The 20,661-nt window shown below is 47.2% G+C and overlaps 1 protein-coding gene across 1 annotated transcript; it reads right to left on the bottom strand.

The window, feature by feature from the left end:
• Positions 1-1,882: 1,882 nt before the first annotated feature.
• LOC140720017 (E3 ubiquitin-protein ligase TRIM39-like) lies at positions 1,883-17,318 on the bottom strand. Its single transcript, XM_073034923.1, has 4 exons — positions 17,221-17,318; positions 15,430-15,452; positions 15,224-15,342; positions 1,883-2,433 (listed from the first exon to the last, which is right to left on the bottom strand). The coding sequence occupies exons 1-4, from the start codon at positions 17,251-17,253 to the stop codon at positions 1,883-1,885; spliced, it is 726 nt and encodes a 241-aa protein (XP_072891024.1). The 5' UTR covers positions 17,254-17,318.
• Positions 17,319-20,661: the final 3,343 nt, after the last annotated feature.

Genomic DNA, 20,661 nt, shown 5'->3' with positions numbered 1-20,661 from the left:
ACTTTAAGTAACTCATTTGCTCTTTGTTGCCTCTACCTGCTATACACTTCTCTCTTTTTCTTAACCAGATCGCCAATATCCCTTGAAAACCAAGGTTCCCTTTGCCTGTTAACTTTGTCTTTAATCCTGGCAGGAAAATGCAAACTCTGCACTCTCAAAATTTCACATTTGGAGGCCTTCCACTTACTGAACACATCCTTGTCAGGGGAAAAAAAAACTTATCCCAATCCACTCTTCCTAGATCTTTTTTCATTTCCACAAAATTAGCCCTTCTGCTATTTAGAACCTCAACTCGAGGACCAGGCCTATCCTTATCTGTAATTAACTTGAAACTGATGACATTATGGTCACTGGACCCAAAATGGTCGCCTACACATACTTCTGTCACCTGACTGTCTGGTTTCCTAATAGGAGATCAAGTATTGCATCCTCTCTCGTAGGTACCTCTATATATTGATTTAGAAAACTTTCTGAACACATTTGACAAACTCCAAGCCATCTAGCCCTATTACAGTTTGGGAGTCCCAGTCAATATGTGGAAAGTTAAAATCCCCTACTATTACAATTTTCAGTTTCTTACATCGGTCTGCTATCTTTATACAGATTTGCTCCTCCAATTCTCTCTGACTATTGGGCGGTCTATAATACACCCCTATTAGTGTGGTCACACCTTTCCCGTTCCTCAGCTCCACCCATATGGCCTCTGTAGACAAGCCCTCCGGTCTGTCCTGTCTACGCACAGCTGTGATATTTTCCCTGACTAGTAATGCCACTCCTCCCCCTTTCATCCCTCCCCTTCTATCACGTCTGAAACAACAAATATTTCTATCATGTATAAACCTTAGGTGGGAGGTTATCTTTTTGTATTAATGTATTAAAAATAAATTATAAATTCTACCAATGAGAATTACAAATTCTCTTACTAAAGGATTCATATTCAAAATAGTATCCAACAAATCAGATTCATGCATATATGGGAACTTAGATAATTATTTTTGTAAAAAATGTCTAACCTGAAGATATGGCAGTAAGTGTGTATGAGAGAGAGAGAGTATTTGCTAATTAACTCTTCAAAAGTCATCAATCGACAATCACAAAATAAATGATAATAAAATTAAATAAATCTGCAAAAAGAAAAACAGATCCCATTAATCACTAAAGATTAACAACATTGGGAGAGAGAACTTAAGATAGATAGATAGATAGATAGATAGATAGATACTTTATTCATCCCCTATGACCTTTGTTAATGAAGATGGTCAATTCTTCTTTGATATGTGCCAATCAGTGTTTAATTCAATTTAAAATTGTTCACTGTTACTGTTTAACAAAGGAGAAACTATCCAAAATATTTCCTAACATAGACAATTATTGCGATAGGTGTAAAACTGAAGTAGCCACTTTTTCACATATGTTCTGGTCATGTTCTTCATCAAAATCTTTTTGGAAATCTTTATTTTCTACAATTTCTAAAGCTCTGAAAATTAATAATTAATTTACAACCTAATGTACAAACCTTTGATTTCTGTCTATACATGCAGTCCTCGCATGGCCTTTATCCTCCTCCACCTCACTATCTGCTCTAACACTCTGGTTCCCCTCCCTCTCCAAATCTAGTTTAACCCTCCCCCCCCCCCCCCCCCCCCCCCCCCCGGTGCAGCACTAGTAAATCTACCCGCAAGGATGTTAGTTCCCCTCCAGTTCAGGGGCAAACCATCCCGTCGGAACAGGTCCCACCTTCCTGGGAGCAAAGCCCAATTGTCCAGAAACATGAAGCCCTCCCTCCTGCACCATCTCCTGAGCCACGTATTTAGCTGCACTCTCCGCACATTTATATTTACAGCGACTTTACTCCTGACGCCGGTCCCGGGACCCGACCCGTTTACAGACCCGGAGCGGAACCGGAGCAGATTCTCAGCCACTGGTTTCTATCCCAGGTCCCGAAGAGAGGATAAAGTTTCCCCGTGAATTTATTCCCAGTGAAGGTGTGGAGATGGGACTTGGTCTCCGCGTTGTAAAATGAAACTGTCCCGGACTCGTAACTGAGATAAACTCCCACCTTCCCGGGGATGGGACCGGCAGCGAGACGGGACTCGGGGGAGGGGGGACCGAACACGTCATAATCCCGATGTAACACGTCACCATCCCGCCCGATGATCCACAATCCGGTCTCCGGACTCAGACTGTGCCATCCCTTCCTCTTCACAGACTCTGCGGCGACTCCCAGACTCCAGAACCGAATCCCCGTCACCTCCACCTCCCAGTAATGTCTCCCCGATGTGAATCCCTCCGATCCCAGCACACATTCCCAGTGTGTGAATCTCTTCCGGGTGTCAGGGAGATTCCTCCGGGTCGGGGTCCATCTCACACTCTTCCGATCCTCAGACACCTCGAGATACGGATACGCCGTTTCCACATCCAGGGTGACAGAGACTGGGGGGAGAAACAGAGAATTAGAGAGACCCCGGGGATCGGGGGGGAGACTCGGGCAGCGCGGGCCCCGGGGATCGGGGGGAGACTCGGGCAGCGCGGTCCCGGGGATCGGGGGGGAGACTCGGACAGCGCGGCACCGGGGATCGGGGGGAGACTCGGGCAGCGCGGCCCCGGGGATCGGGGGGAGACTCGGACAGCGCGGCCCCGGGGATCGGGGGGGAGACTCGGGCGGCACGGCCCCGGGGATCGGGGGGAGACGGGCGGCACGGCCCCGGGGATCGGGGGGAGACTCGGGCAGCGCGGGCCCCGGGGATCGGGGGGAGACTCGGGCAGAGCTGCCCCGGGGATCGGGGGGAGACGGGCGGCACGGCCCCGGGGATCGGGGGGAGACTCGGGCAGCGCGGGCCCCGGGGATCGGGGGGAGACTCGGGCAGAGCTGCCCCGGGGATCGGGGGGGAGACTCGGACAGCGCGGCCCCGGGGATCGGGGGGGAGACTCGGGCAGCGCGGCCCCTGGGATGGGGGGAGACTCGGGCAGCGCGGCCCGGGGGATCGGGGGGAGACTCGGGCAGCGCGGTCCCGGGGATCGGGGGGTGACTCGGGCAGCGCGGCCCCGGGGATCGGGGGGGAGACTCGGGCAGCGCGGCCCCGGGGATCGGGGGGGAGACTCGGGCAGCGCGGCCCCGGGGATCGGGGGGAGACTCGGACAGCGCGGCCCCGGGGATCGGGGGGTGACTCGGGCAGCGCGGCCCCGGGGATCGGGGGGAAACTCGGACAGCGCGGCCCCGGGGATCGGGGGGAAACTCGGACAGCGCGGCCCCGGGGATCGGGGGGAGACTCGGACAGCGCGGCCCCGGGGATCGGGGGGGGGAGACTCGGGCAGCGCGGCCCCGGGGATCGAGGGGAGACTCCGGCAGCGCGGTCCCGGGGATCGGGGGGAGACTCGGACAGCGCGGCCCCGGGGATCGGGGGGAGACTCGGACAGCGCGGCCCCGGGGATCGGGGGGAGACTCGGGCAGCGCCGCCCCGGGGATCGGGGGGAGACTCGGGCGGCGCGGCCCCGGGGATCGGGGGGAGACTCGGACAGCGCGGCCCCGGGGATCGGGGTGGAGGGGAGACTCGGATCTGCGCGGCCCCAGGGATGGGGGGGGGGGTGGAGACTCGGGCAGCGCGGCCCCGGGGATGGGGGGGGGGGTGGAGACTCGGGCAGCGCGGCCCCTGGGATGGGGGGAGACTCGGGCAGCGCGGCCCGTGGGATCGGGGGGAGACTCGGACAGCGCGGCCCCTGGGATGGGGGGAAACTGGGGCAGCGCGGCCCGGGGGATCGGGGGGGAGACTCGGGCAGCGCGGCCCCGGGGATCGGGGGTGGGGGGTGGAGACTCGGGCAGCGCCGCCCCGGGGATCGGGGGAAAGGCCGCTGGGCCTCAGGGTTAAATGTCTCCCCAGGGGTTTTCCGCTGGACGGAGAGCAGAGACCCCTGGCCCTTGACTCCTCAGACAGAGGAAACATCCTCCCTCACTCCTGCCTGTTGACCCCTGAAAGAATTTTGTGTTTCCATGAAATCTCCTCTCATTCTTCGAAACTGGGAACAGAGAACATAGAGCACAGGAACAGGCCCGTCATACAATGTTCACATTCATTTGTGAGTGTGAAGTGGGGGAGTGTGATGGTTTGAGACAGTAAAGGAGGTGATAATGGGAACCAGTAGGGGAGAGATGAATGGCAGATTGAACCAGGTGGGGGAGGGGTGGAATGCCTGTGGGTGAACTATGTGTGTAGACGTAATGAGAAGCTAGAGGGGGCAAAGATGGGGGATGAGTATTCCTTTGTCCCCTTTCCCACAACCCAATCGCCCACAACCCCTCATTAGGACAGGGGATGAATTTGCAGGAACCCTTAAGCAACACAGGTCCTGATGAAGTGTTTCAGTCTGAACCGTGGACTGTTTACTCTTTCCCACAGAAACTTCCCGGCCTGCTGTTCCAACAATTTGTGTGTGTTACTCTGCTTTAAATATATTCAATTATTTGGCCTCCACAGCTGCCTGTGGCAGATTCACTATCCTGTGGATAAAGGAATTCCTCCTCATCTCTGTCCGAAATGGACATCCCTGTAGTCGGAGGCTGTGCTTACCGTTCTCGACCCACCCACATCCTCCCAACATCAACTCTCTCCTGACAGGTGTCAAAGAGATCTGGGGAGACCCTTCATCAGGACCTGTGTAGCTTGGATTACCAGCATCTGCAGATTTTCTCCTGTTTGATTTTTAAAGCGGATGTTGATAAGTAAACTTCTTGATTAGTCACCGAGTCTCAAAAGTTATGGGGAGGAGGCAGGAGAATAGGGTTGAGAGGGATAATAAATCAGCCATTCTTCTAAACTCCCATGAGTACAGGCCCAGAACCATCAAACACTCCTCATATGTTAACTCTTTCATTCCTGGAATTATTCTTGTGAATCTTCTGGACCCCCTCCAATGCCAGTACATGTTTTCCGATAGAAGGGACCCAAAACTGATCACAATACTCCAAGTGTGGTCTGATCAATGCCTTATAAAACCTCAGCATTACATCCTTGCTCTTGCACTCTAATCCTCTCGAAATGAAAGCAAACATTGAGTTTGCCAATCTTACCACTGACACAAACTGCAAGTTAACCTTCAGGGAATCCTGCACAAGGACACCCATGTCCCTTTGCACCTCTGATTTTTTAATTTCGCCCTGTTTACAGAATTGTCTATGTCTTTATTCCTTCGACCAAAGTCATACCTGCCTAAGTTTCTACCTGTCAAACTCTACCTGTGCTACAAGATCCTTATTACGTATACTGGTGGATTCAAATAAGACCATAAGACAAAGCAGCAGAAGCCAGCCATTCGGCCTTTCGAATCTGCTCCGACATTTTATCATGAGCTGATCCATTCTCCCATTTTGTGCCACTCTCCCACCGTCTCACCATGACCTATGATGCCCTGGCTACGCACATACCTATCAATCTCTGTCTTAAATACACCCAATGACCTGGCCTCCACTGCCGCAAGAAATTCACAGATTCACCACACTCTGGCTAAAAAAATTTCTTCACTTCTCCGTTCTGAATGGTCGCCCTTCAATGCTTAAGTCATGCTCTCTCGTAGTAGACTCCCCCACCATGGGAAACAACTTTGCCACATCCACTCTGTCCATGCCTTTGAACATTCGACATGTTTCTGTGAGGTTTCCCCTCCTTCTTCTAAACTCCACGGAGTACAGTCCAAGAGCGGTCAAATGTTCCACATATGTTAACCCTCTCATTCCCGGAATCATTCTAGTGAATCTTCTCTGAACCCTCTCCAATGTCAAAACATCCTTTCTTAAATAAGGAGCCCAAAACTGTACACAGTATTCCAAGTGAGGTCTTACCAGTGCCTTATAGAGCCTCAACATCACATCCCTGCTCTTATACTCTATTCCTCTAGAAATGAATGCAAACCTTGCATTCGCCTTCTTCACCACCGACTCAACCTGGAGGTTAATCTTAAGGGTATCCTGCACGAGCACTCCCAAGTCCCGTTGCATTTCAGAACTTTGAATTCTCTCTCCATTTAAATAATAGTCTGCCCATTTATTTCTTCTAACAATGTGCATGACCATACACATTTCAACATTTTATTTCATTTGCCACTTCTTTGACCATTCTCGCAATCTATCCAAGTCTCTCTGCAGACTCTCAGTTTCCTCAGCATTACCGTCCCCTCGGCCTATCTTTGTATCATCAGCAAACTTAGCCACAAAGCCATCTATTCCATAATCCAAATCGTTGATATACAACGTAAAAAGAAGCGGCCCCAACACGGACCACTGTGGAACACCACGGGTAACTGGCAGACAACCAGAATGGGATCCTTTATTCCCACCCTCTGTTTCCTGCCAATCAGCCAACACTCTATCGACGTACGTAATTTTCCCGTAATTCCATGGGCTCTTATCTCGTTCAGCAGCCTCATGTGTGGCACTTTGTCAAAGGCCTTCTGAAAATCCAAATACACAACATCCAGAACATCTCCCTTGTCTAGCCTACTTGTAATCTCCTCAAAAAATTTCAATGGGTTTGTCAGGCAGGATTTTCCTTTAAGGAAACCATGCTGAGTTTGGCCTATCTTGTCATATGCCTCCAGGTACTCCGTAACCTTATCCTTGACAATTGACTCCAGAAACTTCCCAACCATTTCTCAAGCTAACAGGTCTATAATTCACTTTTTGCTTCCTTGCCACTTTCTTAAATACCAGAGTGGCATTTGCAATCTTCCACTCCTCCGGAACAATGCCAGAATCTATTGACTTTTGAAAGATCATTGCTAATGCCTCCGCGATCTCCACAGCTACTTCCTTCAAAACACGAGGGTGCATTCCATCTGGTCCTGGAGATTTATCTACCCTTAGACTATTCAGCTTCCTGAGTACTTTCTCTGTCGTAATTGTGACTGCGCACACTTCTCTTCTCTGACACCCTTGAGTGTCCGGTGTACTGCTGATATCTTCCTCAGTGAGGATTCATTTCCTCAGCCATCTCCTTATCTCCCATTACAATTTCTCCAGCATCATTTTCTATCGGTCCTGTATCCACTCTCACCTGTTTTTTATTCGTTATTTACTTGAAAAAGCTTTTAGTATCTTCTTTGATATTATTTGCTAGCTTCTTTTTATAGTTCATCTTTTTTCCTTTTAATGGCCTTCTTTCCTTTTGTAACCTTTTAAAAACTTCCCAATCCTCTGTCTTCCCACTAATTTTTGCTTCCTTGAGTGCCCTCTCGCTTTTACTTTGGCTTTGATTTCTCTTGTCAGCCACGGTTGCATCCTTTTTCCATTCGAAAATTTCTAATTTTTTGGAATATATCTGTCTTGCACCTTCCTCACTTCTCTCATAAACTCCAGCCACTGCTGCTCTGCCGTCCTCCCGCTAGTGTCCCTTTCCAGTCAAATTTGGCCAGTTCCTCTCTCATGCCACTGTAATTTCCTTTACTCCACTGAAATACCGACACATCGGATTTCGGCTTCTCTTTCTCAAATTTCACAGTGAACTCAATCATGTTACGGCCACTGCCTCCTAACAGTTCCTTCACCTCAATCTCTCTAATCACCTCTGGTTCATTACACAATATCCAATCCAGTACCTCTGATCCCCTAGTGGGCTCAACAACAAGCTGTTCTGAAAAGCCATCTCGTAGACACTCTACAAATTCTCTCTCTTGAGATCCAGTATTGACCTGATTTTCCCAATCCACTCGCATGTTAAAATCCCCCAAAATTATCATAACACTGCCCTTCTGGCAAGCCTTTTCTATTTCCTGTTGTAATTTGTAGTCCACCTCACTGCAGCTGTTAGGAGGCCTGTAGATAACTGCCATCAGGGTCCTTTTACCCCTGCGATTTCTTAGCTCAACCCATAAAGATTCTTCCGATCCTACGTCACCTCTTTCTAATGATTTAATATCATTTCTTATCAATAAAGCCATGCCACCCCCTCTGCCTACCTGCCTGTCCTTCCGATACACCGTGTATCCTTGGACGTTCAGCTCTCAGAGACATGCATCCTTTACCCACGTCTCAGTGATGGCCACAAAATTATACCTGCCAATCTGTAGCTGTACGACAAGATCATCCACCTTATTCCTTATGCTGTGTGTATTTAAGTATAACACCTTAAGTCCAGTATTTGATACTTTTTGCATTGATTGCACTGCAACTCATCCCAGTGGCTGCAAATTTGCCCCATCAGCTCCCTGTCCTTCCTGACATCTTTACTGCTCACTATCTTAGATTTATTTCTGTTTTCCCCCTCCTCCACTCTATCATTCCAGTTTACCATCCCCCTGCCAAATTAGTTTAAACCCTCCCTAACAGCTCTATTAGATAGATAGATAGATAGATAGATAGATACTTTATTCATCCCCAAGGGGAAATTCAATGTTCCTCCAGTATGATATCACATAAACACAAGACAGACCAAGACTAACTGACCAAAAAACCACATAATTATAACATACAGTTACAACAGTGCAAAGCAATACCATAATTTGATAAGAGCAGACCATGGGCACGGTAAAAAAAAAAGTCTCAAAGTCCCAGATAGCCCATCATCTCACGCAGATGGCAGAAGGAAGAAACCTCCAACGTGGCAAAACTTCCCGATGCAGCCTCTGGAAGCACCCGAGCACAGCCAACTGTGAGTCCGTCCGAAAACTTCCGACAACTTCGTGCCTCCGACCAGCCCTCCGACACCGAGCACCGAGCACCATCTCTGCCGAGTGCTTCAACCCCGGCTCCGGCCACCAAGCAACAGGCAAAGCCGAGGATTCGGGGCCTTCCTCTCTGGAGATCTCTCCGATCGCTCAGTAGCAGCGTCAGCAGCACAGGCATGTCAGAAGTTTCGCCAGATGTTCCTCCGTGCTTCACACATCCGTCTCAATCAAATCAGGATTGTCCACGGCCCCTACTTACAGATAACGGATATTCCTTACTGGAGTGGCCGCTGCGCCCTGCGTCGTCGCGCCGCCATCTTGATGCTATTTCCGCTATGGTTCCGGTGTAACCCGTCCTTTTTGAACAGGTAATACTTCCCCCTAAAGAGATCCCCATGATCCAAGAATCTGAAGCCCTGCCCCTGCACCAGTCTCTCAGCCACACGTTCATCTGCCTGATCCTACTATTCTTGCCCTCACTAGCACGTCCAGAGGTAGCAATCCTGAGATTACGACCCTGGAGGTCCTGCTTCTCAGCTTCATTCCCAATTCCCGGAAATCTCTCTTCAGGATCTCCTCCCTTTTCCTCTCTATGTCATTGGTACCAACATGTACCAAGACAGCTGGATGCTCGCCCTCTCCCTTCAGAATATTCTGGACCCGATCCGAGACATCCTGTACCCTGGCACCTGGGAGGCAGCACACCATGCGGGTATCTCTACCAGGCTCAAAGAATCTCCTGTCTGTTCCCCTGACTATGGAATCCCCTATGACTACCGCATTCCTCTTCTCCCTCCTTCCCTCCTGCACAACAGCGCAAGGCTCAGTGCCAGAGACCCGGTCACAGTGGCCGTCCCCTGTCAGGTCATCCCCCTCAACAGCATCCGAAACGATATACTTGTTGCTGAGGGGGGCAGCCACAGGGGTGCTCTCCACTATCCGGGCATTTCCCTTCCCTCTCCTGACAGTCACCCAGTTTTCTGACCCCTGTAGCCTAGGGATGACTACCTCCCTGTAGCTCCTGTCTATCACCTCTTCATTTTCTCTAATAAGCTGTAGGTCATCAAGCTGCAGCTCCAGATCCCTAACACGGTCTCCGAGGAGCTGAATCTCGGTTCACCTGGTGCAGATGTGGCTATCAGGGAGGCTGGAGGTCTCCCAGGATTCCCACATCTGACACCCTGAACAAAGCACTAACCCTGCAGACATGCTACCTAATTCTACAGGAATGAAACAAAGAAAGATAGGTCTACTCACCCACTTACTTCGCCAAGCACACGAACTTTCTAAACCGTTAGCTAATGTGCCCTGCTGTTCCCCCGTCCGTCCAGGCCGATTTGCCAAGGGGAGAAAAAGAGTCGGTGCCTCGCTCTCGCCTCTTCCCATTACCGCCTAAGCCCGTTGAGCCAAAGCCCTACACTCTGCTGCCACCCACTCCACTGCCCGCTGTATAGGGTGGTCATCTTTTTAAACTCTCCATGCTGTCCTAAACTCTAGGCACTGTCCTGAGCAGTCTCGCCGTTCTTGTACGCAAAGTTTTTTACAGAACTGCCTTCCTTCAGAATTTAGCTCCCACGCCGCCCTTCTTGTCCCAATCTAAAAAAACACCTTCAGTCCTGTATTCATCAGCCTATTCCACACTGTCCACATGAAATTCAGCAAGGCCTTTGATGTCGATGATAGACCACACTTGGAGCATTGTCTGCATTTCCGGTTCCCGAATATGGGGAGGATGTCATTACACTGGACAGGAGGCTTCAGGAGGATGTTACCAGGACTGGGGGCTTGGGTTAAAAGCAGAGAGTGGATAAGCTTCGGCTATTCAGCTGTAGTGTAGGATGTTCAGGTGTGACCCCTTATCGAGGTAAATAATTAATTAGGAGCTTAAATAACGTTTCTTTTTCAAAGAAATGGGAGTACAGAACCAGAGGCCTCAGATTGAAATTGAAATGGGAAATTTTTCTGAGTGGTCTATCGGGTAACATTCTCAGAGAGAGGGAGGTTGGTAAATTGAATTTGCCCTCAGCCGCTGTAGAAACAGGTAAAAATAAAATATTTTAATATAAATTTGGGCAGGTACACAGATGGGAAATGGTTAGAGGGATGGGGGGGGGGGGGGGGCAAACACACACAAATGGGCCAGAAGTTCACCAGCCGCTAGCTCAAATTTTTTCACATCTGTTTTAAATAGATCCCCCTGTATTTTGAGGCTGTGCCCTCTTGTCCTAAACTCCACCACCAGGGGAAACATCCTTTCCACATCTACTCTGTCTAGGACTTTCAACATTCGAAAGGTTTCAATGAGATCCCCCCCCCCCCTCATCTTTCTAAATTCCAGCGAGTACAGACACAGAGCTATCAAAGCCTTTTTTGGACGATAACCCTTTCATTCCTGGAATCATCCTTATGAAATGAACCTTCTGCAATGCCAGCACATCTTTTCTTAGATGAGGAGCCCAAAATTGTTTACAATACTCAAGGTGAGGCCTCACCACTGCCTTATAAAGCCTCAGCATCACATCCCTGCTCTTGAATTGAATGCTATCTAAACCCCTTGAACAGAATGCTAACATTGGATTTGCCTTCCTCACCACTGGCTCTACCTGCAAGTTAACCTTTAGGGTATTCTGCAGAATGACTGCTAAGTCCCTTTTCATCTCAGCTTTTTGGGTTTTCTCCCCATCTGAATAATAAATCTGCACATTATTTCTACGACCACAGTGCATGGCCATGCATTTTACAACATTGTATATTACTTGCCACTTTCCTTCCCATTCTCCTCATTCAAGTCCTTGTCCAGCCTAACTGTTTCCTCAACACTACCGTCTCCTCCACCAATCTTCGTATCTTCTGCAAACTTGGAAACAAAGCCATCTACTCTAGAACAAGAGGGTATGACTTCATGATTGAAGGACGTCCTTTTAAAACTGAGATGTGGAGAAATTATTTTAGTCAGTGTGTGGAAAATCTGTGGAATTTGTTGACAGAACTGGCTGTTAAGGCCAAGTTATGTTTAAGGCAGAGATAGATATGTTCTTGATTAGCCAGGGCATCAAAGGGTATGGGGTGAAAGCAGGGGAGTGGGGATGACTGGAAGAATTGGATCTGCCCATGACTGAATGGTGGAGCAGACTCGATGGCCCAAATGGCCTACTTCTGCTCCTATATCTTATCGTCTATTCCATCAGCAAAATCTTGATATACAGCATAAAATCAAGGTGTCCTAACATTGACCCCTGTCGAACACGAGTCACTGGCAGCCAACCAGAAAAGGATCCCTTTACTCTCATTCGCTGTTTCCTACCAATCTCCAATGTTCTAACCATGCCTGTAACTTTTCTGTAATACCTTGGCCTCTTAACTTGGTTACCACCTTCATGTGTGGCACATTCTCAAAGGCCTTCCGAGATTCCAAATATACAACATCCACTACATCCCCTTTATCTATCCTGCTTGTAATCTCAAAGATTGCGAACAGGTTTGTCAGGCAGGATATTCCCTTAATGAAGCCATGCTGACTTATTCTATCTTATACAGTGTCACCAAGTATTCCAAAACCTCATAATTAACAATTGACACCACCTTCTTCACAACCACAGAGGTGAGGCTAACTGGTCAATAATTTCATTTCTGTTGCCTTCCTCCTTACTTAAAGAGTTAAGTGACATTTGCAATTTTTCAGTCGTCTGGCACCAGTGATTTTTGAAAGATCATTTGAAATGCCTCCACAATGTCTACTGCAACCTCTTTCAGAACACTAGGGTGTTCATCTGGTCCATGTGACTTATGTACCTTTAGGTCTTTCAGCTTTTTGAGCACCTTCTCCCTTGTAACAGTAACTGCACTCACTTCTCTTCCCTCGCACTCTTCAACACCGGGCACAGTGCTCGTGTCTTCCACAGTGAAGACTGATGCAAAATATTTGGTTTATCTGCCATCTCTTTATCCCGCGTTGTTATATATCCAGCCTTATTTTCTAGCTGTCTTATATCCACTCTCATCTGTGTTTTCTTTTTTTACAATATTTGAAAAACAATTTGATATTGTTTGCTAACTTGTTTTACAAAGACAGGTGTGTAAAAAGGGCCTGAGGGATCATTGGAGACCTGAGTCAGCCCAACCAGAAACTGTATGAGTTGCTACCATCCGGGATACGCTACCACAGCTTAAAGGCCAGGAGCAACAGGCTCCGAGTACAGCCTCTTCAACCAGGCCAGCAGACTGATTAACTCATGATGACACATCTGTATTTCTATGTTATATTGACCAGCATGTTATACATATAATTCATCATAAATTACTATAAATTGCACATTGCACATTTACATGGAGACGTAACGTAAAGATTTTTCATCCTCATGTATATGAAGGATGTAAGTAATAAAGTCAATTAAATTCAAATCAATTTCTTGTTTATTTTTTCCCACCCAATCATCCTTTTAGTTTCTCTCTGTAGATATTTAAAAGCTTCCCAATCCTCTGTCTTCCTACTAATTTTTGTTTAGTTGTATCCCCTCTCTTTTGCCTTTGCATTAACTTGTCTTCCCTTGTCAGCCACGGTTTTACTATTTTGCCATTTTAGTATTTATTTGTTTTTGGAATACATCTATCCTTCACCTTTCTCACTTTCCCAGAAACTGATACCATTTCTGCTCTGCTCTCATCCCTGCCAGCATCTCCTTCCAATTTGCTTTGGCCAACTCCTCTCTCAGACCACTGTAATTTCTTTCACTTCTCTGAAATACTACAATGTCAGACTTCACTTCTCCTTATCAGATTTCAAGTTGAACTCAGTCATGTTGTGAGCACTGCTTCCTAAGGGTTCTTTTAACTACTCACCTCTGGTTCAATACATAACACCCAATCCAGTAGAGCTGTTCCCCGAGTAGGCTCAACGACTAACTGCTCTAGAAAGCCATCACATTGCATTCAACAAACTCACTCTCTTGAGATCCTTTCCCAACCTGATTTTCCCAATTGCCCTGCGTGTTGAAATCTCCCATGATTATCATAACATTGTCCTTTTCATCAGCCTTTTCTATTTCCAGTTGTAATCTGTGGGCCTCAACCCACTGACTGTTGGGAGGCCTGTATATGACTGTTGTCAGTGTCATTTTTACTTTTGCAGTTCCTTACCTCAACCCACAAGATTCAACATCTTCCAATCCTATGTCACATCTAGCTGCTGATTTACCAGCAGAGCCACTGCACCCCCTCACCCGACGTTCCTATACCACCGATACATTGTGTAACCTTGGACATTCAGATCCCAACTACAACCATCCTTCAGCCACGATTCCATGATGGCCACAACATCATACCTGACAATCGGTAATAGTGCAACAAGATCATCCACCTTATTTCTCATACTCCATGCATTGAGATATAACACTTAGTGTACTGTATCTGCTACCCTTTTTAATTCTGCATCCCTAATGCACTGATACTCACCCTGCTGGCTGCAAATTTCTCTTTTCATTTGTCCGCCCTACCTGACAGTCTGACTGCATGCGACCTTTGCATTTTTACTATCAGTCCTAGCCTTTCACTCCAGTTCCCAACCCTACCCCACCACCAAATTAGTTTAAACCCTCTCCAACAGCTCTATCAAACCTCTCTGTGAAAATATTTTTCTCGCTCAGATCCAGGTGCAACCCATCCTTTTTAATCAGGTCATTCCTCCTCCGGAAGAGATCCGAATGATCCAAGAATCTGAAAACATGCCCCCTGCACCAGCTTCTCAGCCACGCTTTAATCTGCCAAATTGTCTTGTTTCTACCCTCACCAGCACGTGGCACAGGCAGCAATCCAGAAATTACAACCCTGGAGGTACTGCTTCTGAACTTTCCACCAAGCTCTCCAAATTCTATTTTCAGGACCTCTTTGCTTTTACTTCCTGTATAATTGGTCTCAAAATGTACCAGAATATCTGGCTGTTTACCCTCACTCTCCAAAATGCTGCAGACATGATCTGAGACATCCCTGACCCTGGCACCTAGGAGGCAACATACCATTCGGGTGTCCCCTTCACATCCACAGATTCCCCTGTCTGTTCCCCTGACAATTCCGTCCCTTGTCACTACAGCTCCCCACTTCTCCATCTAACATCAGTGAGGGTTGTGGGTTCAGGAGGGGCTGGGGTGAAGACCTGTGTCAGTCAGAGTCTGCACTCACAGCGCACGAAGGACTTGTGTATTTTCCTGACAATCCCCGTCACCACACTGATACCCGCTTTTATTCCTACAATATCATCAAGTCAGTATTAAATTCCCAGCTCCTGTGGTAGGATTCAAATTCATGTCTTGGCGTGTTAGTGCAGTGTGTCTGGAATCAGGACACAGTGGTTCATTTGCCAGTCCCGTGTATTGGTTGTATTGTGGCCCTGTGCTGGTGTGTTCAGGGGTCTGACATCTCCAGCTGACCATGTGATAGTGATGCCTCCCAGTCGGTGGGGTTGATGTGAAATAAACTTCAGTTCCCCTTCAGTCCATTATCACAGCCAATCCTTGCATCAACTTATAACTTAATTGTGTCTCATAAATAAGTAAAAATGAATCTTTGTAAGTTTTACCTCGGTTAATAGCATCAAATGTTTCTCTCAGCACTGTGTTCAACAAATAGAGGTGATCGAATTTTTCAACTGGTAGGGCCTCATCTGTCACTGACAATTCCTGGACATCGTCACTGATTCTGTAAATATTAAACTGCTGGTGATAAACTGGAATTTTGAAGTATTTTACAAATCCATACAGGGTTTCAGTAAAGAGCATGTCCTACCTCCTGTTCTGACGAGCTTCCTCCTGAAATAAATAAAAACACAAATCTGATTAGACTTGGACTTACTGTCCACATCTTGAATTTCATCCAAATCATTACAAGATGTTGAAAATTCCCACTCCCACAGTCACAAACACACACCAGCAATACAGAACCACGGGGTAAATTACAGGAAAAGTTTCTGAAAGTTAGACCATTACTGAGAGGATGAAACTTACAGGAAAGACAGGACAGGCTGTGCATTACCATCTGGATAAGGCGTCAGAATGATAAGATGGAACAATTTAAGATTAGTGATGGATTTGCTTGCGCGAAGGTGGAAAAAGTACCTCATTATGGCGAACACGAGAGGACACAGGTGCTTGGAAGTAGTACGGAGGAGATGTCGGGTAAGTGTTTTGGAATGGGTGGAATGAGCTGCCGGCAACGAAGGTGAAGGCGGATGCGATAGGGTCTTTCACAAGACTCCTACACAGGTACATGGAGCTTGGAAAAATAGAGAGCTATGGGTAACTCGAGGTAATTTCTAAAGTCAGTAGATGTTCGACACAGCATTGTGGGCCAAAGAGATTGTATTGTGCTGTAGGTTTTCTTTGTTTCTATGTTTCTATTTATGGGGAGACCTTCAGCCAAAGATAAAATGCCAGGAGGTTTTAATAAATCCCACAAGAAATTTAGTGAAGAGGATGTGGAACTCCGTGCCACAGGAGTGGTTGAAATGGAACATCAGAGATTGAATGTAATGGGGAGGCTGGATAAACACGTGAGGGGCCAGGGAAATTGATAGAAGATGCACCTAATGGCCTGCTCATGACAGAAAATGGGACACAATCCCATGTAAAACTTATCCAAAAAAGTAGAGACAGTGAAAGTTTCCGTAATCTGATGACTGAAGGGCCTGTATTGTGCTGTAAGTTTTCAATGTTTATATTTCTACGTTTCTAATGTGAAACTTAAACGAAAAATTAAAGAAACATGTAAAGTTTCCCTAATCTGACGGAAACCGGATATGGAGGATAAGTCTGATGTGTGGGTCAAGTTCTTTGTTCTCACTGATTGACAGAGAGACCGTCTCACCCACCGCACCAGACACACTCACAGCCTGTGATTGGAACTGGGTGTTAATGGAAGTTTTAAAGGATATTTGATGTGGTAATTAAGGACACAATCAGCAGCTCTGTGTTATGATCAGAGTAAACCATTTCAGAGAAGATTACATTCTGTCCTGGGATGTACAGAAGTTGTGGAAGTCCAGTTTTGGGACAACAACAACCCTGAATAGTTGCATCAATTGTCTGGTGAGAAACAGTTTACTGCTATTTGTAAATGCTGTGTGTAAGAGCAACACGTCTGTTTTCTGTCTGCGTTGTATTCTGAGTTACGTGTTTATTATCTGTTTATCACCAGTCGGGTGAGTGGGGACATGGTAAAAGCGAAGGGAATAAGTTACGTATTTGTACTTTGTTCTGGGCTGTTTTGAGCCTGGGGCCGGCAGATGTCATATCTTTTGTTGACAGATTAATTGCAATTTAATTTATGATTAATTATGCAGAAAATTCATCGCTTAAATATTGTATGTTGCTGATAAAGGATCGAATATCAATCTCCGATATTTAGAATGTCATTAGCGGAGTGATTGGAGGTTCATCATGCAAGGAGAACACTCTGTGTGAGGTCACCAGCAGCGGTAATTGATTTGGTAGAATTGGCCGCTGTGCTGTGTTTATTTCAAATATACCACTGTTCACTTAGTTCAATTTGACAGAAATAAATTGAAATGTAATCCCTCACCTTGAGAAATATCACACCATCTTTCTGATCCATCTGTTCCTTTAACTTTGAGACTTCCTCCTGAATAATCCTTATATTCTCTTGAATCTTAAGAAGATTTTTCTCCATTGGATTTAGAATCCTCGCCTCTTCTTCCCCGAGATCCCTGAGTAAGCTCTGCTCTTTCTCAGTGATAATCTGGCGCAGTTCAGCAAACTGGGATGTGATGTGGGACTGAACGCTGTGTGACTGTTTCTGTCGAATGAAAGGTGAAGATTAGTTTACTGCATTGCTGTGTTGTATTTCCTTATGACATAAAAGTGACCATTCGGTCCATTGGGGTCCATACTACTTCTGAGAAATTCCCATCAACCCCATTCCCTTAAGTTTTCCTGAAACCTATTCTCCCTCATTGACCCATTAACTCCCACCTGATTCACACACACTCTCCCTCACCTTCACAGGGTTAATTGTAATTAACCATTTAACCAGCATGTTCTTGGGATGTGTCTAAAACCGTCATGGCCACAGGGAGAGCATGCAAACTCCACACAGACGGCAGGAGAGGTCAGGATCGAACCCAGGTCACTGTAGCTGCGGTACTCGGCTATTCTGCATTAAATGGAGCAAAACTAGACAGTAATATCAGAAATTCCGCTCAGGAAGCCTCACCCGAACTCCGGAAATCTTCTCTTTCTGTTGCTGCTCCTTTTTCTGGAAGTCTGATTTCTTTTTTGTGAGAAAGTCTAAGGAAGATTTTAGCTGATCCTGGAAGTTCGAGAGTGAAGGAAATAGAGACAAAGATGCATCAAAAGAAACAGGTGATCAAACCCGATTATCACACAAAATGCCGGAGGAACTCAATGAGTCAGGCAGCATCTATTCAGAGGAAATAAACAGTCGGTGTTTCGGGATGAGACCCTTCATTAGGACTGGGAAGGAATGGGGCAGAAGCCAGAATAAATAGGTTGGGGATGAGAACCAGCTGACAGGTGACGGGTGAGACAACGTGAGGGGGAACGTGGCGGGGGGTGATGAAGTGAGAAGCAGAGAGGGGACAGGTGGAAGAGGTCAGGGCTGGAGAAGAAGGAATCTAATACGAAAGGACAATCGACCATGGAAGAAACGGGGAGGGGGGGGGGGGGAATTTGGGGCTGTTTGGAGCCCTGAATGGTGGTGAGGCAGGGGTTGGTAGGAGTCAGGTGTAGCACTTGTCCCGTTTGCAGGTATCGCTGTCAGGAGGGAGATCAGTGGGGAGGAGCGAGTGAATAAAAGGGAGTTATGCAGAGAGCGATCCCTATAGAGCGCGGAGAGTTGTAGTGGTGGAGGGTGGGAGTGGGCCTGTGCTTCGTGGTAGAATCCGATTGGAGATGGCGAACGGTGGGGGGATGATATGTTGTTTATGGAGGCTCTTGTCGTGGACAATAGACGATGGGGTGAGAATCAAATTCGAGTTAGTTTTACCTTGTAGAGTGTAACAGCTTCTTTAATCGGCCTGAAGCGGTGCTGTCTGTGTTCCAGCGCAACCGCACAGATCACACAGATCAGTGTCTTGTCCGTTTCACAAAACAGCTTCAGTTCTTCCTCATGTTCCTCGCAGTGAAGTTTACTTCTCTTCCCTTTGGGATTCAGGTTTATATTTCGTGCTTTTTCAGCCAGATTTGCTAAGGCCCGATTCACCCTGAGGGTGCGGTCAGCAAACTCCTCTCTACATTTCGGGCAGGAGTTTCTCTCCTCCCTTTCCCAACACTGTGTGATACAAGAGCGACAGAAGTTGTGTCCGCACTCCAGTATAACCGGATCGGTGAAGAAATCCAGGCAGACGGGACAAATTACCTCCTCGGTCCAACTCTCGGCCTTTCTTTTCGAAGCCATGTTAACTCCCGGCACTTCCTGATTCAGAATGCTTTCACTTTCGGGGACCTGCTGATCGCCTGCAGTACCGCGATTGTCCACTACGCGCGCTGCAGTCTCAGGGAATGAATATTATGTCACTGCGTTAAGTTCAGTGGGAAAGAATTGTGGCCACTTGATATCAGCATGGGATCAGAAACACATTCAGTAGTTCCTAACAGAAATGAATACTCGGCTATGGACTGCCTAAGCCCGGCTACGAACGGAGGAGTGTTGGGCATGGTTCTAGCAACCCCATCCCGTAAAAGCCCAGTGCGACAGAAACGTCAACTAAATCTCGAAAGGCCTCATCCCTGGGATGGGAAGGACGTTCCCCTGGAAGACGATTGAATCGTGTGGATAGAGGGAAGCCACAGGCCCGATCAAATCACGGCCCTGGGCAGAGGAATCTGGCGAGCTTGTGTCCCGGTGGCGTGATGGGCTAAAGAAGAAGCAGAACAGAAATGAAAACGGACAGAAAAGCCTGGTTCAGTCTGAGGCAGGACAGAAAAGGGCAAATTCTGAAAAGAGAGGCACAAGAGACTGCAGATGCTGGAATCTCGAGTAGGAAACATGATGCCAGAGAAACTGAGCAGTGACTAGTGGGGTACCGCAAGGCTCAGTGCTCGGACCCCAGTTGTTTACAATATATATTCATGATTTAGACGAGGGAATTAAATGCAGCATCTACTAGTTTGCGGATGACACGAAGCTGGGCGGCGGTGGTAGTTGTGAGAAGGATGCTAAGAGGATGCAGGGTGACTAAGATAGGTTTGGTGAGTGGGCAAATTCATGGCAGATGCAATTTAATGTGGATAAATGTGAGATATCCACTTTGGTTGCAAGAACAGGAAAACAGATTATTATCTGAATGGTGGCCAATTAGGAAAAGGGGAGATGCAACGAGACCAGGGTGTCATTGTACACCAGTCATTGAAGGTGGGCATGCAGGTACAGCAGGCGGTGAAAAAGGCAAATCGTATGTTGACATTCATAGCAAATGGATTTGAGTATAGGAGCAGGGAGGTTCTACAGCAGTTGTACAAGGCCTTGGTGTGACCGCACCTAGAGTATTGTCTGCAGTTTTGGTCCCCTAATCTGAGGAAAGACATTCTTGCCATAGCGGGAGTACAAAGAAGGTTCACCAGATTGATTCCTGGGACGACAGGACTTTCATATGAAGAAAGACTGGATCGACTAGGCTTATACTCACTAGAATTTAGAAGTTTGAGGGGGGATCTTATTGAAACGTATACAATTCTAAAGGGATTGGACAGGCTAGATGCAGGAAGATTGTTTCCGATGTTGGGGAAGTCCAGAACGAGGGGTCACAGTTTAAAGAAAAAGAGGAAGCCTTTTAGGACCAAGATGAGGAAAAAGTTCTTCACACAGAGAGTGTTGAATCTGTGGAATTCTCTGCCACAGGAAACAGTTGAGGCTGGTTCATTGGCTATATTTAAGAGGAAGTTAGATATGGCCCTTGTGGCTAAAGGGTTCAGGTGGTATGGAGAGAAAGCAGGTACGGGGTTCTGAGTTGGATGATCAGTCATGATCATACTGAATGGCGGT

The sequence above is a fragment of the Hemitrygon akajei genome, unplaced genomic scaffold, assembly GCF_048418815.1.
Source record: "Hemitrygon akajei unplaced genomic scaffold, sHemAka1.3 Scf000034, whole genome shotgun sequence".
In the NCBI taxonomy this organism is placed as follows: domain Eukaryota; kingdom Metazoa; phylum Chordata; class Chondrichthyes; order Myliobatiformes; family Dasyatidae; genus Hemitrygon; species Hemitrygon akajei.
This window is presented reverse-complemented; position numbering and strand designations above follow the sequence as displayed.

Excerpts from the sequence above, each read along its gene's own strand:
- LOC140720017 (XM_073034923.1), bottom strand. The coding sequence starts at position 17,253 with ATGGATCAGAAAGATGGTGTGATATTTCTCAAG. Across the intron at positions 15,343-15,429 it reads GAAGCTCGTCAGAACAGGAG|AATCAGTGACGATGTCCAGG; the intron begins GTAGGACATGCT and ends TAATATTTACAG. Across the intron at positions 2,434-15,223 it reads ATTTGATGCTATTAACCGAG|TCTCTGTCACCCTGGATGTG; the intron begins GTAAAACTTACA and ends TTCTCCCCCCAG.